Raw genomic sequence first — 21,819 nt, forward strand, 5'->3', positions numbered from 1 at the left:
GGATATGGTACCCAAAGCCCGGAGGACAGTCTCCTCTCCTCCGGACCGTGGGTACCATCCTCAAATGTTCTGCTTACTTTCCGATGGTGTGCACAGCCACATGCGGGAAGTAAGCGGAACAATGCATTCCTATGGGTGCGGGATCGCCGCGATTCCGCAAAATTAATGAGCATGCTGCGGTCTTTACCGCGAAGCGATTCCGCCGCGGTGAAAACCGTAGCATTAGCACAGCATTGCGGAATCCCATAGAAATGCATGGGATGCTTATTTTTTGCGTTTTCGCGGCAAAATCGCGTGTTAAAACCGCCGCGGAAATGCGAAAAAAACACCACGTGTGAACTCAGCCTCAAAGTGGTGACACATCATTTCACTTTCTGCCTCCTACAGACACACCGATTGGAGACAGTGGGCCAGGTTTAGCAATCCTGCCTTGCACATAACAACCAAAACCAACTTAGCTTCCATGAGTGGTTGTTATGGCCAACAAATGGGTCTTTTTAGGCAGTTTTGATAAGTGAGGTCCAGATACAGCAGAACTGAATGAAATTCTCTAACATTTATATTTTTGGCACTGATAAAATTAATACATGTGTTCTTCGCAAACTAGCATATGCTGTGTTAATTGGGACCTCAATACTGTTGTCTTCATTTCATTTATATTGTAACGGCCGATGATTGGAAGAAAGCAAGAGAGCATTATTGTAATAATAGCCATCATATAAGCCCAGCCAAGGGAGCAGGTGCCACTTCTGTAGGACAAGGATGAGTTGCAGATCTGATTGGCAAATGTAGAGCGAAGACTGATGGGAAACAGGAGCAGACCAAGAATTGTAATAGCCACTGTAAATGAAGAATGGAAAGAAATGATCAGAATACATGGTTATGGAAGGAGGGCAAATATTTGAAAACGTTCATCAGATAACTGCTTTGAAATATTGTAGACAAAAGTATAAAAAATGGTTAGCCTATTTACTATGAATGCAATATCACACCTATATACACTGATCATCCATAGCATAAAAAACACTTGCTTAATATTTGATGCCACCCAAACTCATCAGATCCAACATATCAAAAACTCCAAAAGACCTCTGAAGGTGTCCTGTGGTATCTGACACTGAGTCTCAGCAGCAGATAATGTCTAGATAGTTGGTACATGACAAAGTAGTGGAGCATCACAATGCCTTCTCCACCTCTTGCATAGTGAACCTGGTTCTTTATCTTCCCCAGGTGAAGGACACACATGCTCCTGGCTGTTCCCATGATATAAAGGAAAATGTGATTCATCAGACCAGGCCTCCTTCCATTGTCCAGTTCTGATGTCCCAATGCTCACTTTAGGTACTTCTGGTAGTGAACAGGAGTCAACATGTACACTCTGTGCACTCTTAGGGCTTGTTCATACGACCATGCTTTCGGTCCTTGAAAAAAACAGACAGCACTCAGACCAATATTATTCATTGGGAGAATGCAGATGAGCAATTAGAGCACTGTTTTAATCCTTAAGCCAGATGAGACTTGCTCATTCAAGTCTATGGGTGCACAAAAAATTGGATGTCATATGGAGCCACAGTATAACATCCGATTTTTACAGATACCTTGCAAATCTGTAATATATAAAACTGTCAATCATAGCTGATGCTGTAAAAAGACATATTGAATACAGATGACAAGTGAGAAAAAAAATTGCCTGAGTTTTCTGGATGAAAGTCTCAACAATTTTTTAAACACTCGCATGAACCCACCCTTAGGCTAAGCTCCCACAAGTTTTGGTGTGTTTTTCCTGCTGTATATTCTTGCGCTCCAGCTCCCATAAAATCGTAGATTTTTATTCTTCCATTAAAAGCATTAGACAAATGGCATGCTCATGTGAGGCAGCTCAGGGAACAAGCGACGCGTTTCGATCAATAAGATCTTTATCACAGCCTGCCTGCAGATGGCAACAATTAACTATTTAAGCTATTGAATGACCAATAGGTGAATTCATTTACATCACATGACAATCTCAAAGGTCCTATTCAGCAAAAATACATACAATGAACTATTCAAGCTAATTAATAGCCAATAGGTGAATTAATTTACATCACATGACAATTTCAAAGGTCCTATTCAGCAAAAATACATACAATAATAAAAAACAACAAAACAAAAAGAATAAACTATGTTTCATAATGGAACATCAATTCGTTTCTTTTGTTTAATCCATTTGGAAACCTAGAATTTAAATTGAAAATCCAAAAAGCCTCCCGCGTTAGAAGGCGCTGTCTAGCGTCACCCCCACTCACTCACAACCATGCTCATCACCTGCCCAATACAATCCCAACAGTGAAACATGGTGGTGGCAGCATCATGCTATGGGGGTGTTTTTCAGGACAACAGGCTGCAATTGAAGGAAACATGAATGCGGCCATGTACAGAGATATCCAGGATGAAAACATCTTCCAGAGTGCTCTGGACCTCAGACATGGCTGATGGTTCACCTTTCAACAAGACAATTACCCTAAGCACACAGCTGAAATAACAAAAGAGTGGCTTCAGAATAAATCTGTGACTATACTTGACTGGCCCAGCCAGAGTCCTGACCTAAACCCAATTGAGCATCTCTGGAGAGACCTAAAAATGGCTGTCCACCAATGTTCACCATCCAACCTGATGGAACTGGAGAGGATCTGCGAGGAAGAAGGGCAGAGGACCCCAAATTCGGGTGTGAAAAACTTGTTGCATCATTCCCAAGAAGACTCATGGCTCCACTAGATCAAAAGGGTGATTCTACTCATTACTGAGCAAAGGGTCTGAATACTTATGACTGTGATATTTCAGTTTTTCTTTTTTAATAAATTTGCAAAAATTTCTACATTTCTGTTTTTTTTCAATCAAGATGGGGTGCAGAGTGTACATTAATGAGAAAAAAAAAGTTTTTTTGACTTTTCCAAATGGCTGCAACGAAATAAAGAGTGAAAAATGTTAAGGGGTCTAAATACTTTCCATACCCACTGTACATATATAATGGTCAGATATGCAAATTCAGGTGATAGTACAAAGAAAAAAAGCATATGTATTATGTAAATTACCATCTTGATGTTTGGCTATTGGATGCTGGGCCGCATGGGGGAATGGGTTGCCAGCTGGTTCAGTTTCTTCCAACACATTACATGACATGGCCCCCCCCTTTAGAAGTGAACAGCAAGCATGACAAAGAGTGGGAGCACATGGCTGGGCACAATCATTTATCTACTTGGTTGATCACGCCTCTGGCTCCTGGGAGAGGCCTTATCACCCTCCCCTGGGTGTTTGAAGCTAAAACTCCCAAAACCCAGGAAGGATCATATCTTCCCAATAGCAGGTCATAGGATGGCGGTTTTGGTGCTATATGATCTAGCCGTGCCCCCCATTACAAACACAGCTTCGCTACTTGGCTTCTGCTAGCCGTTTTGCATATCTCTCTACCCTGGGGTACTAGAACGGATCGAGACCTTGGAAGGCATTCGGCCTGTTCCGGAGATCCAAAAATGTAATTGTAATCTACGATTATGCCATGTTCTCCTTAAATCTCCTCATGGAATTCCCTCTGACTGGACAAAGCAGTCATACAGTGTGGGTTCTGCAGGAGCTCGTCTTGTTTGACTTGGATACTAGCTGGTTTGGCTGACCACCTGCTGAGCCAGATGTCCAGTTGCAGCTACACATCCTGAAGGAGGATTGTAAGCTGCCAGTAAATCCCCCATATTCTTCACACATGCCAAAAAGAGAAACGGCATAAAACACACGCTAATTGGGGGGCGTGGCCTGGATCACCTGTAGGGAAGATGCGCTTTGCTGCAGCTCCCGCTGCCAGCCACGAAATATACCCTCTTCTGACCCCAATGAAAGCACCTATATGCCCCCCAGAGAGAGCGGGGCTTAGAGAAGGTGGTGAAGGACAGCGAAGACAGAACCGCGGCTCTCTGTGAGAACGGTCACGGGGAGAGGGCCTTGGCGCCAGAGACGGTCAGGCGCCATCTTTACTGCTTCTTCCTGAGGTGGCCCAGAAAGCAGTCTACAGAGAGCCGTTGGAGGTGGTGGAGGGCCCGTGGCCTCTGCAGGAAAAGAGACCGCTGACTGACAGGGAAGAGAAGCGGATCAGCTCACCGGAGGAGAGGGAGGTGAGCCGGTTGCACGTGCCTGGCTGGTGAGCAGAGGGTGACCACGGTGCTGGGTGCTCCTGGGGCATTGCCCAGGGAATCTGAGGCGGTCGCTCCTGCTGCATACAGGGAACTGGGGCGACCTGGGGTCTGAGGGTACCGCTCCCCCCTTTCAGAGGCGCCAAGACCGACCTAATTTTATGCCACGGCAGTGTGAGACTTTCTATATAGTGCACCACATTAGAGCGCTGATACCGCCCTATTCACTCATGTCAACGCATCACCTTTCAAGACGCATGGGGTTATCTTCATCTATGAACATGCATTAGTAGACTTTCCCTGAATGCACGAGGGGTGATTCAAATGCGCGCTTTAATTAAGCATTATGGTTAAATCTAATAAAGAGCATGCAAAACTGCTGGCTACTAGTGTACATCAGAGCAGACAAAGTGAAATGGAGAAATTTCTGAAAAATAAACCTGGGTCGGTTAGGTCCACACCTAAAAAGCTGCATGCAAATGCTGAGGTGGAAGAACAGGCCGAGGACTTGGACTCAAGTGATGATGTCTCAGGCAGTGATATTACCCACTCAGACTCTGGGAAGTTATCTAGATCAGTCTTTAAAAAACTTCTGGCACAAGCTTTAAAGCCTTTGGTTACGGAGATATCTGGTATGAGAGCAGACTTGTCACATATTGTTAATAGAGTGGAGTCCCTTGAATCATCTCAGTCCTCTCTCATTAGCCACTCCAACGCCATGAGAGTTCATTTGGACTACCACAGAACACAACTTAATAACTCTCTTCTGGCCTTAGAAGATCAAGAAAATAGGAGTCGCAGAAAAAATATAAGGATTAAAGGCTTGCCGGAAAGTGTCTCTACAGAAATATTAGAAAAATCAACGAAAGAGATCTTTGCCCTCCTAATCCCGCAAGAAAAATGCAACCAAATGGTAATAGAGAGGGTCCATAGATCGCTCAGACCCAAGCCTAAGCCTTCTGAACCCCCGAGGGATGTGATCTGCGGCTTGTTGAGCTATGTGGACACCAATATTATTTTGTCTGCCTCAAGAGACGTTAAAAATCTCACCTATGAAGGATCTGCTATCCAACTTTATCAGGACATTGCGCCGTCGACTCTTGCAAAAAGAAGGATTCTAAGACCCTTATTGGAAGTGCTACGCTCGCGTAAAATCCTTTATAAATGGCTATTCCCATTTGGAATATCGGTAAATGGAGACGGCAAACAAATAACAGTGAGAAGTCCTGAAGATTTAACCAAAATATGGGACACATTCGACATTGCTCCTATTGATATTCCTTCATGGTTACCTTTGGATATGGATCTTCGCACGCCTCCTCCTATTAATGTTTTTACAGGAGGTCAGGGGGACTGGGCCTCAGTGAAGAGACGCATGCCTCCTAAATGAGGGAAATCTGGGGCGAGAAAAGAGATGCCCCCCTGAGATCTATTGTGCTCTGTCTAGCCGTATTTTCTCACATATAGACCCGGAAATTTTTTTTTTTGTATAACTCTGTAATGTTTTAGATCACTTTAGTTTGCCTTGATTGGCATATGCTAATTTGTTGCTGCTTTCATTTAACTGCCTTATAAGCTAACATGTACCACTCGTGTATTGGTGATGTAATTCCCTGCTCTGTTATGGGGGGTATGTTTGACCCCCTATCCCTGCCACCGGCAGGCAGTTGGTTATTGTTATCTATCTGTTACTTTATTTTGTATTTTGTATTTTTTGTGGCTCGTCGGCATTGGACACTTAATCATTTAACCTCTTTTTTGCTCCATCTATTTTACTATGGGTGATAAGGTCAATTTCGCCACCATGGTAGTGGCTTCATACAATGTAAAAGGCTTACATTCCCAGTGTAAAAGGAGTCAGGTATTAAACCTTCTATATGCAAAAAAGGCTAGTGTGATCTTCCTACAGGAGACACATTTTAAAGTGGGGAGAGTCCCGGATATGTCTAGATCCCGTTACCCGAGCTGGTATCATAGTACGGGTGGGTCGGCGTCTAGAGGAGTGAGTATTGCTATTAAAAAGAATGTTCCTTTTGACCTGCACGATTGCCTCTCAGATTCCGAAGGAAGATATATTATACTAAAGGGCCTTATAGCCAATACTAAAGTTACTCTGTGTAACCTTTACGCCCCAAATAGGAATCAGATTGGATGGCTGTGCAAAACACTGAATACCTTAAAACTATTTACTGAAGGTTTGTTGTTGATGGGGGGAGACTTCAACGTATCACTCAATCCATCCCTAGATACTTCAACGGGTAAGTCGACCCTTTCTCAAAGGGCACTAAGAAAATTACACCTTTCTTTACAAGAATTGCAATTGATAGACCCCTGGAGGACACTCTTTCCTTCAGGCAGAGACTACACTTTTTATTCCCACCCGTGTGGTAGCTATCATAGAATTGATTATCTATTGACACAAACAACTAATCTCTCATTAGTTAAAAATGCGACTATAGACATTATCTCTCTCTCGGACCATGCCCCTATTTTTCTCGACATAGGCATAGTAACCCTTCCGCGGCCAGCCAAGTCATGGTCACTTAACGAGACATTATTAGATTCTGATTCCCACATTACGAAACTGACTGGCACTCTTGAATTCTTTTTCCAGACAAACTTACACTCTGGCCCGCCCCTACCTGTGGTGTGGGAATCACATAAAGCGGTAATGAGGGGAGAATTTATAGCTTTGAGTTCCCATCTCAAAAAAGAAAGAACAAAACAGGTTGTGTCTATTTTGCACCAAATTAATTCCTTGGAAAGATTACACAAGAGATCTCAAGTAAATAATATACAAACTGAACTGTCGGACCTAAGGAATTCCCTAAAAAATCTCCTAAATATTCAATCGGCCAAAACTTATATGAGAAGTAAACAGAAGTTCTATCTCCACGGCAATAAAAGTAGTAAGCTTATGTCTTCACTGCTTAAAAAGCAGCAGGATAAGACGTTCATTAGACAACTCAAAGCTCTGGACAGTTCTTCAATTTTCAAGACCGCAGACATTGCCGAGGAGTTCAGATCCTTTTATGACAGTTTATACAATTTAAGCATACCAGATAGCATGCAAGACCCAATAACAGCTATAGAAAAAATCAAAGAGTTCCTGATTCCATTAAACCTCCCTAAAATAACCCCGGAAGGCCAATCTTTACTAACTGCTCCGGTTACCCCTAAAGAAATTTTAGACACCCTCTCCACCATTCCAAATGGAAAGGCCCCAGGCCCGGATGGTCTCCCCATTATATACTATAAAAAGTTCATAAAATCATTCTTACCCCATCTGGTGACCTTGTTTAATTCCTATTTGGAGGGCCAGCTTCCCCCTAAGCAATCCCTGGAGGCATACATTACGGTTCTCCCGAAGGAGGGTAAGGATCCCAACTTGTGCACCAGCTACAGAGCAATCTCATTGCTTAATGCTGACATCAAAATGTGGGCTAAAATTCTAGTGGGCAGAGTAAGCAACTTTTTACCCAAATTAATTCACGTGGATCAAGCGGGCTTTGTGAGGGGTAGGGAAGGGAAGGATAACTCCACTAGGGCCATACAGTCTATAATGTTTGCCAAGACCCAGCAGGTCCCCTTAGTACTCCTGTCAACGGATGCCGAAAAGGCTTTTGACAGAGTGTGCTGGAGATTTATGGAACAGGTATTGATTAAATTTGGCTTCCCTCCTCAATATATAACAGCAGTTCTCTCTCTCTACTCTCAACCGACGGCCAAGGTCAGGATTAATGGCACCCTGTCAAACAGTTTTGAGACTCACAACGGGACTAGGCAGGGATGCCCTCTGTCTCCATCCTTGTTCATTTTAGTCATAGAAACTTTGATACAAAGCATCAGACAAGAACAACGCATAGAGGGGTTGTCAGTGGGTCCGGGGACACTCAAAACGCTAGCTTTCGCAGACGATCTGCTTTTTCTCATATCCAACCCGTCTCAAGCATTTCCGACCATCCTCCAAATTTTTCAACAGTTTGGCTCCCTTTCCAATTTTAAAATTAATTTAACCAAATCCGAAGCGTTAAATATTACTCTCCCTCATTCTCAACTCTCCACTATTCGTACACAGACTCCCTTCTCTTGGGCCAATAGCTCTATTAAATATTTAGGAATATTCATAACTAGAGACCCCACTAACTTATTTCAAAGTAATTTCATTCCCTTAATTAAAAAAGTTACAAACCTGATGCATAAATATAACCTACCCACTTTATCCTGGATGGGTCGCATCAATGTGTTTAAGGCGTATATCATGCCTATCATATTGTATGCCATGAATATGGTTCCAATTCAGATACCCCTGACCTTTTTCGGGTCGATAAAGTCATTAATAGGAAAATTCATCTGGAAATATAAACCGGCTAGGTTGCCTTATAGGCTTCTCACTTATCCAGTCTCCTCTGGTGGATTGGGAGTCCCAGACCCCTTTTCATATTATAAAGCAATCCATCTTAGCAGATGGTTAAAGGTGGTGTCTTGCGCTGAAGGTGGGGAGGGAACTTGTGTTGACCTGGCTCTATAGGGCCCGAGGGGTTTGCCTTATCTCTGGACTAAATTAGACCACCGGTCGCTCTTAGGCTAGACGAGATAACTTCTACCACATTACGTATCAATAAAAAACAAATCTGAACTGAGAAAAGTAAGTTAATGTGTATGCACAATGTAAGTGCATATTAACACATGACCATTAACCAGAGAAAACAAAAAGCAAAAAACACAAATATCCTGAACTAAAAGTAAAAAATATACTGCAAATAATGCATAAAGGTAATAATAATAATAAGGGTATTTAGTAAACATAATTTTGATCAAAATAATGTACAAGCCATCCCGCCACGTCACGGCAACCCTTGTGGGACAGTCCCTACTCTAGTATTTAAAACCTTTTCACTTGCCAAGTGGCGTGAATGTGAATAAGGGTCGAGCGGCTGAACCACTTGTAACAGCTTAGGCCAGACTGGATGGCTTTCCCAGCTCAGAAAGAGGGCGGTCACACCCATATATGCACTGAATGCACAATGAAATGAATAAAAAACAAATCTGAACTGAGAAAAGTAAGTTAATGTGTATGCACAATGTAAGTGCATATTAACACATGACCATTAACCAGAGAAAACAAAAAGCAAAAAACACAAATATCCTGAACTAAAAGTAAAAAATATACTGCAAATAATGCATAAAGGTAATAATAATAATAAGGGTATTTAGTAAACTTTCTGAGCTGGGAAAGCCATCCAGTCTGGCAAAAGGTTTTAAATACTAGAGTAGGGACTGTCCCACAAGGGTTGCCGTGACGTGGCGGGATGGCTTGTACATTATTTTGATCAAAATTATGTTTACTAAATACCCTTATTATTATTATTACCTTTATGCATTATTTGCAGTATATTTTTTACTTTTAGTTCAGGATATTTGTGTTTTTTGCTTTTTGTTTTCTCTGGTTAATGGTCATGTGTTAATATGCACTTACATTGTGCATACACATTAACTTACTTTTCTCAGTTCAGATTTGTTTTTTATTCATTTCATTGTGCATTCAGTGCATATATGGGTGTGACCGCCCTCTTTCTGAGCTGGGAAAGCCATCCAGTCTGGCCTAAGCTGTTACAAGTGGTTCAGCCGCTCGACCCTTATTCACATTCACGCCACTTGGCAAGTGAAAAGGTTTTAAATACTAGAGTAGGGACTGTCCCACAAGGGTTGCCGTGACGTGGCGGGATGGCTTGTACATTATTTTGATCAAAATTATGTTTACTAAATACCCTTATTATTATTATTACCTTTATGCTTTATTTGCAGTATATTTTTTACTTTTAGTTCAGGATATTTGTGTTTTTTGCTTTTTGTTTTCTCACATTACGTATCAAAAGATTGATGTTGGGAGAACTACCGGAGGATACTTTTCCCTCGACATTAACGCCGATTGGCTCAATACCCTATCTAATAGATCTTGATTTTCAAGATCCATACAATCTATGGTCTGCCCTCCCTAGAGAAACACTAAATAGCTTTTATGGTAATAAAATATTACAGAGAGGAGTTTGGCCACCAAGTGCAACGATTCAACCAACTAATTTTCTTCAGAGCCAGCACATTCAACGTACGCTCCTACAGTTTAAGAAGAAATTCCCAACCAAATCCAATTGGTCCTGGCTAGATATTATGGTCAAACTTCCGCCTCCACGGCTAAAAATTTTATCTCGTATTTACTCACACCTTATCTCTCCGAAAGCACATTCTAAACCCTCATTTATTTACTCTTGGGAAATGGAACTCAACACTACATTCACAGAGAAACAAATATCTAGAATGCTATCTGGTGCACGGGGATTCTCTAGGTGTGTACTTTTGCAGGAAAATTCTTATAAAATATTGACCAGGTGGCATTGGACTCCCGCGAACCTCTTTCAGATGGGTCTTGCTGATAATGATGCTTGTTGGAGATGCCTCAACTCTGGAGGACATCACACGCATATATTCTGGGATTGTCCCAAACTGAGACATTTTTGGGATGGTGTTGAGCTAGTCCTCAAAAAACTACAACTAATAAAGACTAATCTTAAGGCTACGGAAGTTCTTCTTTCGTGCCCGTCAAAAGATTTCTTACCAAAAAAGCATGGTCTACTACCACTGATGCTAAGTGCTGCAAAACAGCTGATAGCTGTACACTGGAAAGATGTTGCCCCCCCACATTGGAGGAGTGGCACGTTAAGATAAATCAGGTTTCTCGCCTGGAGGAGCTGTCTAGCTGGGAGATTTTTAACCACCAATCTTATGTGTCGACCTGGGCCCCGTGGACTAGATATCTAGAGGATAATCCTCTCGGTGAGAAATCTAATATCACGTAAAGTCTTACTTGACCTGATGACCTTTATGCTGGGGTAGCTGATCCCACGGTTGCTTGCAGAACAGCCCACCTACTCTATTTTTTTTTAAATACACCCACCAATTGCTAGTGTCCATGCCGATGGTTACTTTTTGTTGTTGTTGTGGATATTGTTCATTATTATGTATCCCTCTTTACCCTTCTCTTCCTTCTTTTTTTATTTTTGTTTCCCACCCACATTTCCCCCCCCCCCCTTTTTTTTTCTTCCTTTCCACCGTGGACCGACTTCTAAGCAATACTTCGCTAACTATACTTGTAAAATGGTGTTGTGTCTTATGGTGTGGTTTAAATTTGAAAATAAAGAATTAAAAAAAAAAAAAAAAAACACACGCTAATTGGTGCAGAAATGCTCAATAAAATCTGTAGCTTCAAAAATGCTGCAAATACGAAGTGTGGGAATTTAGCCTTATACAAAGCAAGCTGATATGCATCGTGTATTCTCAAACAGCATTAGCCGATTGAGCCAATCAGACTCAGAGAAGGTACATTTAGTGTACACTTTAATAATACTTTTACCCTTTTATAAATATTCTTCATTATGTGTTTTTTAAGTACTATATTTTCTTTAAACCTTTTTTCATCTCAATCTCTCAATCTATTGTGGAGGTCTTACTAGTGAGAATTTAGCTGCATGAAATAATACAGAATACCTACATATAACATTTCAAGTATATTTTGTGCGGTGCTGATGAATCCACACAGGGATACAAAGCTATGTCCATAGAAAGAAAGTTTTATCAAGGACTTGCCCCAGTTTTCTGACACCAAAACATTTTGTTTTGCGTTCCATACTTGAATTTAAAGCAATTGTACATTTTTGAGATTTTATGCCTTTCTTACCACTTTTTAAATACATGAATTCACAATTTAAAGATGCATCAAATGTATCATTTAAGCGCAAATAACGATGATGCAACATCCAGCAAAACTGAAACTTACAAAAAATTACTCTCATCATAAATTTCCCCCAATGTTTGCAAAGCCACAATTGAAGCATCCTTATTATTAAAGCACTTCCTCATAGGGTAACTAGGTACAGATGTGTAGAACCTTAACTTTCAGGTTTCAGAAACCCCTGTCTCCCAACCTGCAGTTTGATTTTAAAAAATAAACTGCGCTTGACTCACTCTCCCTGGCTCCAGTACTGAGTCTCCACACCACTGCTCCCGGTGTCTGCTATTGTCTGCAGCGCTGATGTCACGTCGACAAGAGTTGAAGCCAATTCCTTAGCTGAGGGGCTTTCAGCAGCTCATGGTGTCTACTCGCGCACAGCCGCTGAACTCAATTATTGCCTGCAGCACTGCCGACACCGCACTGGATCTGGGGAGGGTGAGTGAAACGTTTGTTTTAAATCAACTGCAGCCGGTGCAGCCGTTTTCCGAAACAAAAGTAAAACCTTTAAGTATTAATGATTTTTTTTAAACATAGTACAGTACAATATGAGTGTCAGATATGAAGTCGACTGAATGATTTGTCAGATGTAGATGCCTTTTTTTTCAGATGTGTTTAAAATTAACCCAATACATCTTGGGATATGCTAAGAAATTAAGGACACATTAGTAAATGCTTTATCTTTGGTAGCCTGTGTAGCCGATGGCTGTTGAAGCATATGACAAATGTACAATATATGTTTTTTTTTTCATTTTTAACATCTGGCGCCGTCCATCTCTGAATCAGGACATGACAGGAAATAAGGGCACATCTGCAGATGCTTTATCTTAGGAAATTATTAGTTTTGTACCTGCAATGATCTGTGTATGTCTGGCCGGTGTGCAGACCCTTCTCTGACATAGACCAGCTGGAATAACAGTCCATGACAGGACAAGTAAAGCTCCAAAGCTTAACAGCAGCCAACCAGCAAATAGTATCACCGCTGAAATCTAGAGGTAAAAGAAACAATTTACAGAATGTGCGATCTACAGTGGGGAAAATCAGTATTTAGTCAGCCACCAATTGTGCAAGTTCTCCCAATTAAAAAGATGAGAGATCACTGCAATTGATATCATAGGTAGATCACAACTATGAGAGTCAAAATGAGAAAACAAATCCAGAAAATCACCTTGTCTGATTTGGCAAGATTTATTTTGCAAATTATGGTGGAGAATAAGTATTTGGTCATTAACAAAAGTTCATCTCAATAATTTGTTATATATATCCTTTGTTGGCAATGACAGAGGTCAAACGTTTTCTGTAATTCTTCACAAGGTTTGCACACACTGTTGGTGGTATGTTGGCCCATTCCTCCCTGCAGATCTCCTCTAGAGCAGTGATGTTTTGGGCCTGTCGCTGGGCAACATGGATTTTCAAATCCCTCCAAAGGTTTTTTATGGGTTTGAGATCTGGAAACTGGCTAGGCCACTCCAGGACCTTCATATGCTTCTTAAGAAGCCACTCCTTTGTTGCCCTGGCAGTGGACTTGGGATTGTTATCATGCTGAAAGACTCATCCATTTTCATCTTCAATGCCCTTGCTGATGGAAGGAGGTTTGCACTCAAAATCTCACAATACATGGCCCCATTCATTCTTTCTTGTACATGGATCAGTTGTCCTGGTCTCTTTGCAGAGAAACAGCCCCAAAGCTTGATGTTGCCACCCCCATGCTTCACAGTAGGGATGGTGTTCTTTGGATGCAACTCAGCATTCTGTCTCCTCCAAACATGATGAGTTTTCTTTCTACCAAACAGTTCTACTTTAGTTTCATCAGACCATATGACATTCTCTCAATACTCTTCTGGATAATACAAATGCTCTCTAGCAAACTTCAGATGGGCCTAGACATGTACTGGCTTAAGCAGGGGGACACATCTGGCACTGCAGGATCTGAGTCCCTGGTGGCGTAGTGTGTTACTGATGGTAGCCTTTTGTTACAGTGGTCTCAGCTCTATGCAGGTCATTCACTACGTCCCCCGTGTGGTTATAGGATTTTTGCTCACCATTCTTGTAATCATTTTGACCCCACGGGGTGAGATCTTGCGTGGAGCCACAGATTGAGGCAGTGGTCTTGTATGTCTTCCATTTTCTTATTATTGCTCACACAGTTGATTTCATCACATCAAGCTGCTTGCATATTGCAAATTCAGTCTTCCCAGCCTGGTGCAGGACTACAGTTATGTGTCTGGTGCCCTTTGACAGCTCTTTAGTCTTCACCATAGAGGCGTTTGGAGTGTGACTGTTTGAGGTTGTGGACAGGTGTCTTTTATACTGATAACAAGTTCACACAGGTGCCATTACTACAGGTAATGAGTGGAGGACAGAGGAGCCTCTTAAAGAAGAAGTTACAGCTCTGTGAGAGCCAGAAATCTTGCATGTTTTTAGGTGACCAAATACTTATTTTCCACCATAATTTGAAAAATAAATTTTGCCAAATCAGACAAGGTGATTTTATGGATTTGTTTTCTCATTTTGACTCTCATAGCTGTGGTCTACCTATGATGTCAATTACAGGCCTCTTTCATCTTTTTAAGTGGGAGAACTTGCACAATTGGTGGCTGACTAAATACTTTTTCCCCACTGTATGTATATAAGTGTCAGGCAATATAACAGAAGCAGAGAAGCAATTTAGCTACATTTAAAGGGGTTGTCTGGGAGTTTTATATTGATAATCTTTCCTTAGGATAGGTCATCAATATCAGATTGGTTGGGATGTGACAGCGGCCATCACCACCGATCAGCTGTTCACGAAACTGGCGGTGGGCAGAAGTGCTCAGTTGCAGAGCTGTACAGCACAGCTCCCTCAACAGTATAGTGGTCGCAGCTGGGTACTGCACATTCACCCCTATTTGCTATTTACAGTAATACTGTGACAATGCTGTATATAGCAGAAGCAATCGGATGACCACAGGTTCAAGTCCCCTAAGGGAACTAATAAATACAGTGAAAAAGTAAATAAGTTTTAAAAAAATGGGGGAAAAAAATAAAAAAATATGACTTCAAATCACTCTACTTGTCCATCTTTAAAAATTAAGACATAAAAAATACACCTACTGATATTGCTGTGTTTGTAATAGTCCGATATTTCAAAATATAAAATAAATTAATCCAATTGGTAAACGGCTTAACGAGAAAAAAAATCTAAATGCCAGAATTGGGGGGAGGTTCAGGTGTCGCAACAACAGGAAAAAATGTAATATGAGGTGATCAAAACATCTTATTTACCCCAAAATGATATTGATAAAAACCCCTGTTGGGGGGCGCATAAATCAAGCCCTCACATAGCTCCATATCCCAAAAATGTTAAATGTTACGGCTCTTAGGCTAGGTTCACATTGCGTTAGGGCATCCATTTAATGGATCCGTTAAACGGATGCGCTAACGCTATTGTCATTTTTGGTATCTTTAGCGCCATAGCGCTAACGGTATGCGTTAACACATGGTAGCGCTCCGGTACCTAGCGCTAACATGCGTTAGCCCATACATTCCTATGCACAGCGAACGGGTTAGTTCGCTGCGCGTTAATGCCAGCGCACCCAAAAATGCTGCGTTTGAGCGTGCATCAGGAAATAACGCATACTTGCTAACGCATGCCGATTTCGGCATGCGTTAGTATGCATTATTAACATTGCGGGCAATGGGTGCGCTAATGGATCTGTTGGATAGCGTTAGCGCCGCTATCTAACGGATCCCGCTAACGGATTGCCCCTAACGCAATGTGAACCCAGCTTTAGGAGATGGCATCACAATATTTTTTTTTTTTTTTTTTACAAATTTCTGGTTTTTGTTTTCCACAACTTGAATAAAACAAAAACTGTATGTTTGGTACCTGCATAATTGTACTGACCTGGAGAATCATACTGCAAGGTCATTTTTAACATAAAATGAATGCTGTAAATAATAATGGAAATAGAAAAAGAGAAAGCCCACCAACAATGAGGATTAGGTGCAGGGAACTCCGTCTGGTCAGTCAATTAACTCAAGTAGAAAAAAAAGTAAATGTTCCAGCTCCTTAAAAATTGGAAATTCTTTATTTAATAATAATGTTCTTCATAAAAACATCAATCACATGATATGCAGAGGAAAGGTCCTGATCTTACCAAAGGAAAATATAATAAAAAACAGAAATGAATAATGCAAATAATATATATGTATGCAAAAAAAAACAAAAAAAATCAATAATGAAACAGGATTTCAGTTTGTTTGTTCAATCCATCTGGAAACCTTGTGCCCAAGTTATAAATCTAGATTGCTTCTCTGGTCATTCTTGATTTATAACTTGGGCGCATACATATATATTATTTGCATTATTATATTTTCTATTGGTAAGATCAGGACCTTTCCTTTGCATATCATATGATTTAATGTGTAATTCTGATAGGTTCCTGAACTGTATAAATATGTGGAGTATTGTGATGTCTCATAAGCTTGGACAAAGATCACTCTTGTGATCGAAACGCGTCGCTGTATCATCCTGTCTTGCTTGCTGATCTGTCCCAGAGCATTGATATTTTTATGAAGAACATTATTGTTAAATAAAGAATTTCCAATTTTTAAGGAGCTGGAACATTTCCCTTTTTTTCTACTTGTAAATCATAATAATGAAAAAAAAAACAATTGCGGTTTTGTTTTTTTCTGCAATTTCGCCGCACTTGGAATTTTTTTTCCCACTTTCCGGTATACCACATGATAATATGGATGGTGTCATTCAAAAGTATAACTCGTCCTGCAAAAAATACAAGCCTTCACATGGGTATGTTGATGGAAAAAATATATAAAAAAAAGTTATAGCCCTTGGAATAAAGGGAGGAAAAAAACGAAACCGCAAAAACGAAAAATCGCTTTGTCCTTAAGTGATTACCTAGACACACAGTCAAATTCTGATGAAAGCAACAAAACCTTCTGCATTACTTGATATAATGTGAGATAAAGTTATATTTACCCTTTATATCGTGTACAGAACAATAGCATACCTCCGAGTCATGAATTAATAAAGCAGTATAAAAGATAAGTGGTAAGCGCAATTCTTATACTTACAAATTAGAATGATCTAATCTGTTTTACACAAAGGAGGTTAAATCTATGTTCTAGTTTATAGGGAGATTATCCCAAATAAAGTACTACTTATTCCTAATAACCCAAGAGGCACGAGCAACTTCAGGTTTGTACAGCAGTCATATACGCTCTATGTATTCTACTGTTTCGGAGGGAAGAATCTGGCACTATTCTAATCTATCGTGGCTTTACCATACCGGCAGACGCTTGTGTGAACTAAACCTAGAAACGATTCTCGGCTTACCTTCCAAGACGTATCTGGAATTTCCTCTAAGGTTCGGAAAGCTATACAAGTCTGATTACATGGGTTGCTGATTTTCCCTTCACACTGGACAAACACGCCAAAAGAAGTGTTCTTATTCTTAAACCATGCAGAAGACATTAGGTTGAATCCTAAGATAAGTGATAAGATGAAGGACAAGGCCACCCAGAGAGATCCCATACACGACACCATCGGGATAACTGATCATGCCGCTTATTAAAATCTGCCCAACCGGAGACCTTTCCTACCAGAGTAGGTGCCTTTATCAGATTACGACTGACGTCGGTTTACTTTAGCCCAGGAACGTTAATAACATTTGCTTACAAGGTTTCCTTGAAGGTTATTTAATGTCAGTGATTTTATAGCACGCTTTTTATTCACTTTTCACATTTTTTAGGTTTGCAAATTGCTATTAGAATTCCACTGCAACATACAAGGCTTCATATAATACTTCCTATCCTTAGCGCTGCTTTCATAAAGTGCTCAAGGTTCTGAATGATGGAACTTATTAAAGGAAATTTGTCAACAGGTTTCTGACAATTAATCTCAGATCAGCATTATGTAGGAGCAGAGACCCTGATTCCAGCAATGCATCATATACTTGGCTGCTTGGTGTAGTTTTGATAAAATCATTGCTTTAAATAGTAAGAGATTATTATTATAGGACTAGTTGGCCTGTAGTCAATTATTCCAACCATGTCCTCCCCGCTGATTGGCAGCTTTCTGCATATGCACAGCGTACACTGAAATATGCCAATTAGTGATGTGGACGGGGTTATACAGAGCTCGCTTTCAGCATTGTATGTTTTAACCCCTTCATCACATGCTCTATACATGTCTAGCGATGCTTTTTCCGGTCATAGCCCTGCATTGTGCAGTGACCGAGTTAAGATGTCTGCTCACTCTGACAGCAGACCATCCCTGCACGTCGACATTGGCGATCACTGGGACTGGCCAATCATTTCTGATTAGCTAATCTCAGCGATATGACAAAGTAGAAAAAAAATTAACGTGACCCGCTGTGATTGGTGGGTCTGAAACAGCACCAATCACAGCAGCCACAATGGACGGGATGATTGTGACGTCACCTCTGCTGATTAACACTTTTGGTGCTTATTGGCTGAACAATAGTTCAAGTATGGTATATTGTTGGTTTATTATTTTATGTTTATTACAGGAGATCAAGGGCGTCGCATGGATTAGCAAAACAATAAAGATGGCAAACCGTGTAGTTTGATTTCATTATAAGACTTTATTTTGGCTGTATGTCTATTTAACCCTTTAACAACTATAGGATTAGTAATGGATAAGTGTCTTATTGACACCTCTCCATTACTAAGCCAGGCTTATGTCACCTTACAATACAATGGTGGCATTAACCCATATGCCACCACTACAGAGCAGTGGGAAGAGACAGGCTAAGTGCCTGAATTGGCGCATCTTAGAGATATGCCATTTCTGAGGCGGCTGTGAGCTGGTGTTTGTAGCCAGGGGGGCAATCTCCACTGTCCCTTCCTAGGCTATGAATATCCGCCCACAGCTGTCTGCATAGCCTTTTCTGGCTATTAATTATAGGGGACCCCACGTAGTTTTTTTGGTGGGTCATCCTATTTTAATACCTAGTAAAGGCTAAATATACAGCTGCGGGTTGATATTCATAGCCTAGGAAGATCCATGGGTATTAACCCCTTCCAAGTCTATAAACATCGCCCCCCCAGTCACTGGCTCTCCCGCTCTGGCGCAAAAAGTTGCGCAAGAGCCCACGCCATTTTTCCCAAAAAATAATCTTTTATTAATTACATACATGTCCCACAATTTGCAAACACACTATACTAATTGGATTGGTCACTGACATCTATATATCTACCTATTCTCCATCTATTTACTGTAGGTAAACCATGTCTTCTATCCTGTCGGCTCCTACATTCATTTTACAGAAGCCGACAATTGAATTACCAGCTATTCTTCTATCTCTGTATGAAATATAAAGACATATATATGTGTGTCATTGACATATATATACACCTATTCTAGGTGTATATATCTATTCTATCTATTCTATTCCAACCTATTCTATACTGTACGCGGCAGATCATTTGCCAGCTTTTAACCTATCTATTATACAGTATATATGTATGTATATATACACTGCTCAAAAAAATAAAGGAAACACTTAAACAACAGAATATAACTCCAAGTAAATCAAACTTCTGTGAAATCAAACTGTCCACTTAGGAAGCAACAACGATTGACAATCAATTTCACATGCTGTTGTGCAAATGGAATAGACAACAGATGGAAATTATTGGCAATTATAAAGACACCCTTAATAAAAGAGTGGTTCTGCAGGTGGGGACCACAGACCACATCTCAGTACCAATGCTTTCTGGCTGATGTTTTGGTCACTTTTGAATGTTGGTTGTGCTTTCACACTCGTGGTAGCATGAGATGGACTCTACAACCCACACAAGTGGCTCAGGCAGTGCAGCTCATCCAGGATGGCGCATCAATGCGAGCTGTGGCAAGAAGGTTTGCTGTGTATGTCAGCGTAGTGTCCAGAGGCTGGAGGCGCTACCAGGAGACAAGCCAGTACACTAGGAGATGTGGAGGGGGCCGTAGGAGGGCAACAACCCAGCAGCAGGACCGCTACCTCAGCCTTTGTGCAAGGAGGATAACTGCTAGAGCCCTGCAGGCCACAAATGTGTATGTGTCTGCACAAATGGTTAGAAACCGAGTGCAGTCTGATTTTTATGCACCGGTGTCCTTTGAAAAGCTGGCAATTCATGTGCCGCCTACAGTAAAATCACACTGACAGGTTAGAATAGAATAGATATATACATATAAAATACATATATATATAGATGTCAGTGACACACACACATATATATGTATGCATTTATATTACATAGATAGAGATGTCAGTGACATACACACACATATATATATATATATTTATATTACATAGATAGATACAGTAGATAGAAGAAAATCCGGCAATTCAGCAGTCACGGTAGTGTGAAATCACAGCAGGAGCCAACAGCATAGAAGGCATGGATTACATACAGTAAATACAAATAGAATAGGTAGATATACAGATGTCAGTGACAAATACAATTATTACAGTGTGTGTGCAACTTACTGTATATGTATTTAATTAATAAAAGATTATTTTTGAACAAAAGTGGCATGAGCTCCCGAGCAATTTTTGTAACCAGCAGAGGGAAAGCCGATGACTAAGGGCTGTTTTTTATAGCCTGTCAGTGATCTGACATTACATAGTACAAAGTGTAAAAATATTTTTTTAAAAATCCCTAAAAAAATGTTTCCAATAAATACATTTATTTATGTAAATATTAAAAAATTAAAATTACACATATTTGGTATCGCCGCGTCTGTAACGACCCGCTCTATAAAACTGTCCCACTAGATAACCCCTTCAGTGCACACCTTAAAATAAATAAATAAAAAATGAGTCCAAAAACAATACTTTATCATCATACTGCTGTCTTCCAATTGACAGTATAGCGCAGTGGTTAATTGTGCTGGCTTGTAAACAGGTAGTTTTGAGTCCAAATCCCAGCAATGGAACTTAATCTTTTTTGTTATTATTTTTCTTATTATTTTAAACCAAACCTATGTGTGATTCAGATGCTTCACTCTTAGGCTATAGATTATTTTATTAGAACTCCGGAAGATAATAAGAATGTCAGATATTAAAAGTGGAACAGAACTGGAGTTTGTGTGGTAACCTGCATAACCTAAAAAAAAAAAAATTAAACATGGGATTTGAACCCAGAAAAAGCTCCACTTTAGAGAAATCAGCATTACCAATGTAACACAAGCGATACCAAACATGAATTTTCTTTGGTAATGAAATCTGCTCTATAAACTCAGTGAGTTGAAAAATCATTAGGATTTTCATTTTTACATATATGTGACTTTCTTCACTCAGCACAGCGAAACAAGAGAAACCAAAGAGGAGTTTGTGTGCATAAGTTACAAACACAAAATTTACTTTCAACTGTGTTTGAACTCACATTTTTTGGTCCATAAGCCAGGCATTTAACTACTCAGCCATTAGCTCAACTGGCAGTGAATGAATCTCTTTTCTTCACATATGAGATGATCCATTCAAGTAATGCATTATGGGTATCAGAAAAACCTTCTGATTTTGATGTTTGAATGTTTCATGTATTAAAATCAGGTATCAGAATCATGTATCAGAGTCAGGTATCAGACTCAAGTATCAAAGTCAGGTATCAGAGTCAGGTATCAGACTCAGGTATCAAGTATCAGAATCAGGTATCAGAGTATTTCTGATGTTTGACTCTAAGGGTATGTGCACACGTTGTGGATTCTGCTGTGGATCCATAGCGGATTTGGCCCTGCGGATCCGCAGCAGATTCTCCTGCGGTGTACAGTACCATTATAATCAATGTAAAACTAAAAACGCTGTGCACGTGCTGCCGATTTTTCCGCGCAGATTTGCTGTGGATTTGAATCTGCAGCATGTTAATT

At 40.4% G+C, this 21,819-nt stretch overlaps 1 protein-coding gene across 1 annotated transcript; it reads right to left on the reverse strand.

Moving 5' to 3' along the window:
• Window positions 1–368: 368 nt before the first annotated feature.
• On the reverse strand, window positions 369–17,493 carry LHFPL7 (LHFPL tetraspan subfamily member 7). The gene is made up of 3 exons (XM_073582846.1): window positions 17,284–17,493; window positions 12,796–12,934; window positions 369–840 (listed from the first exon to the last, which is right to left on the reverse strand). The coding sequence occupies exons 1-3, from the start codon at window positions 17,491–17,493 to the stop codon at window positions 581–583; spliced, it is 609 nt and encodes a 202-aa protein (XP_073438947.1). The 3' UTR covers window positions 369–580.
• Between the last annotated feature and the right edge of the window lie 4,326 nt (window positions 17,494–21,819).

This window comes from Dendrobates tinctorius, unplaced genomic scaffold (assembly GCF_039654945.1).
Source record: "Dendrobates tinctorius isolate UK_male_01 unplaced genomic scaffold, ASM3965494v1 ptg000073l, whole genome shotgun sequence".
NCBI lineage: Eukaryota > Metazoa > Chordata > Amphibia > Anura > Dendrobatidae > Dendrobates > Dendrobates tinctorius.

Excerpts from the sequence above, each read along its gene's own strand:
- LHFPL7 (XM_073582846.1), bottom strand. The coding sequence starts at position 17,493 with ATGGTGTCGTGTATGGGATCTCTCTGGGTGGCCTTGTCCTTCATCTTA. Across the intron at positions 12,935-17,283 it reads TTCCAGATACGTCTTGGAAG|ATTTCAGCGGTGATACTATT; the intron begins GTAAGCCGAGAA and ends TTTTACCTCTAG. Across the intron at positions 841-12,795 it reads ACATACACAGATCATTGCAG|TGGCTATTACAATTCTTGGT; the intron begins GTACAAAACTAA and ends CTTCATTTACAG.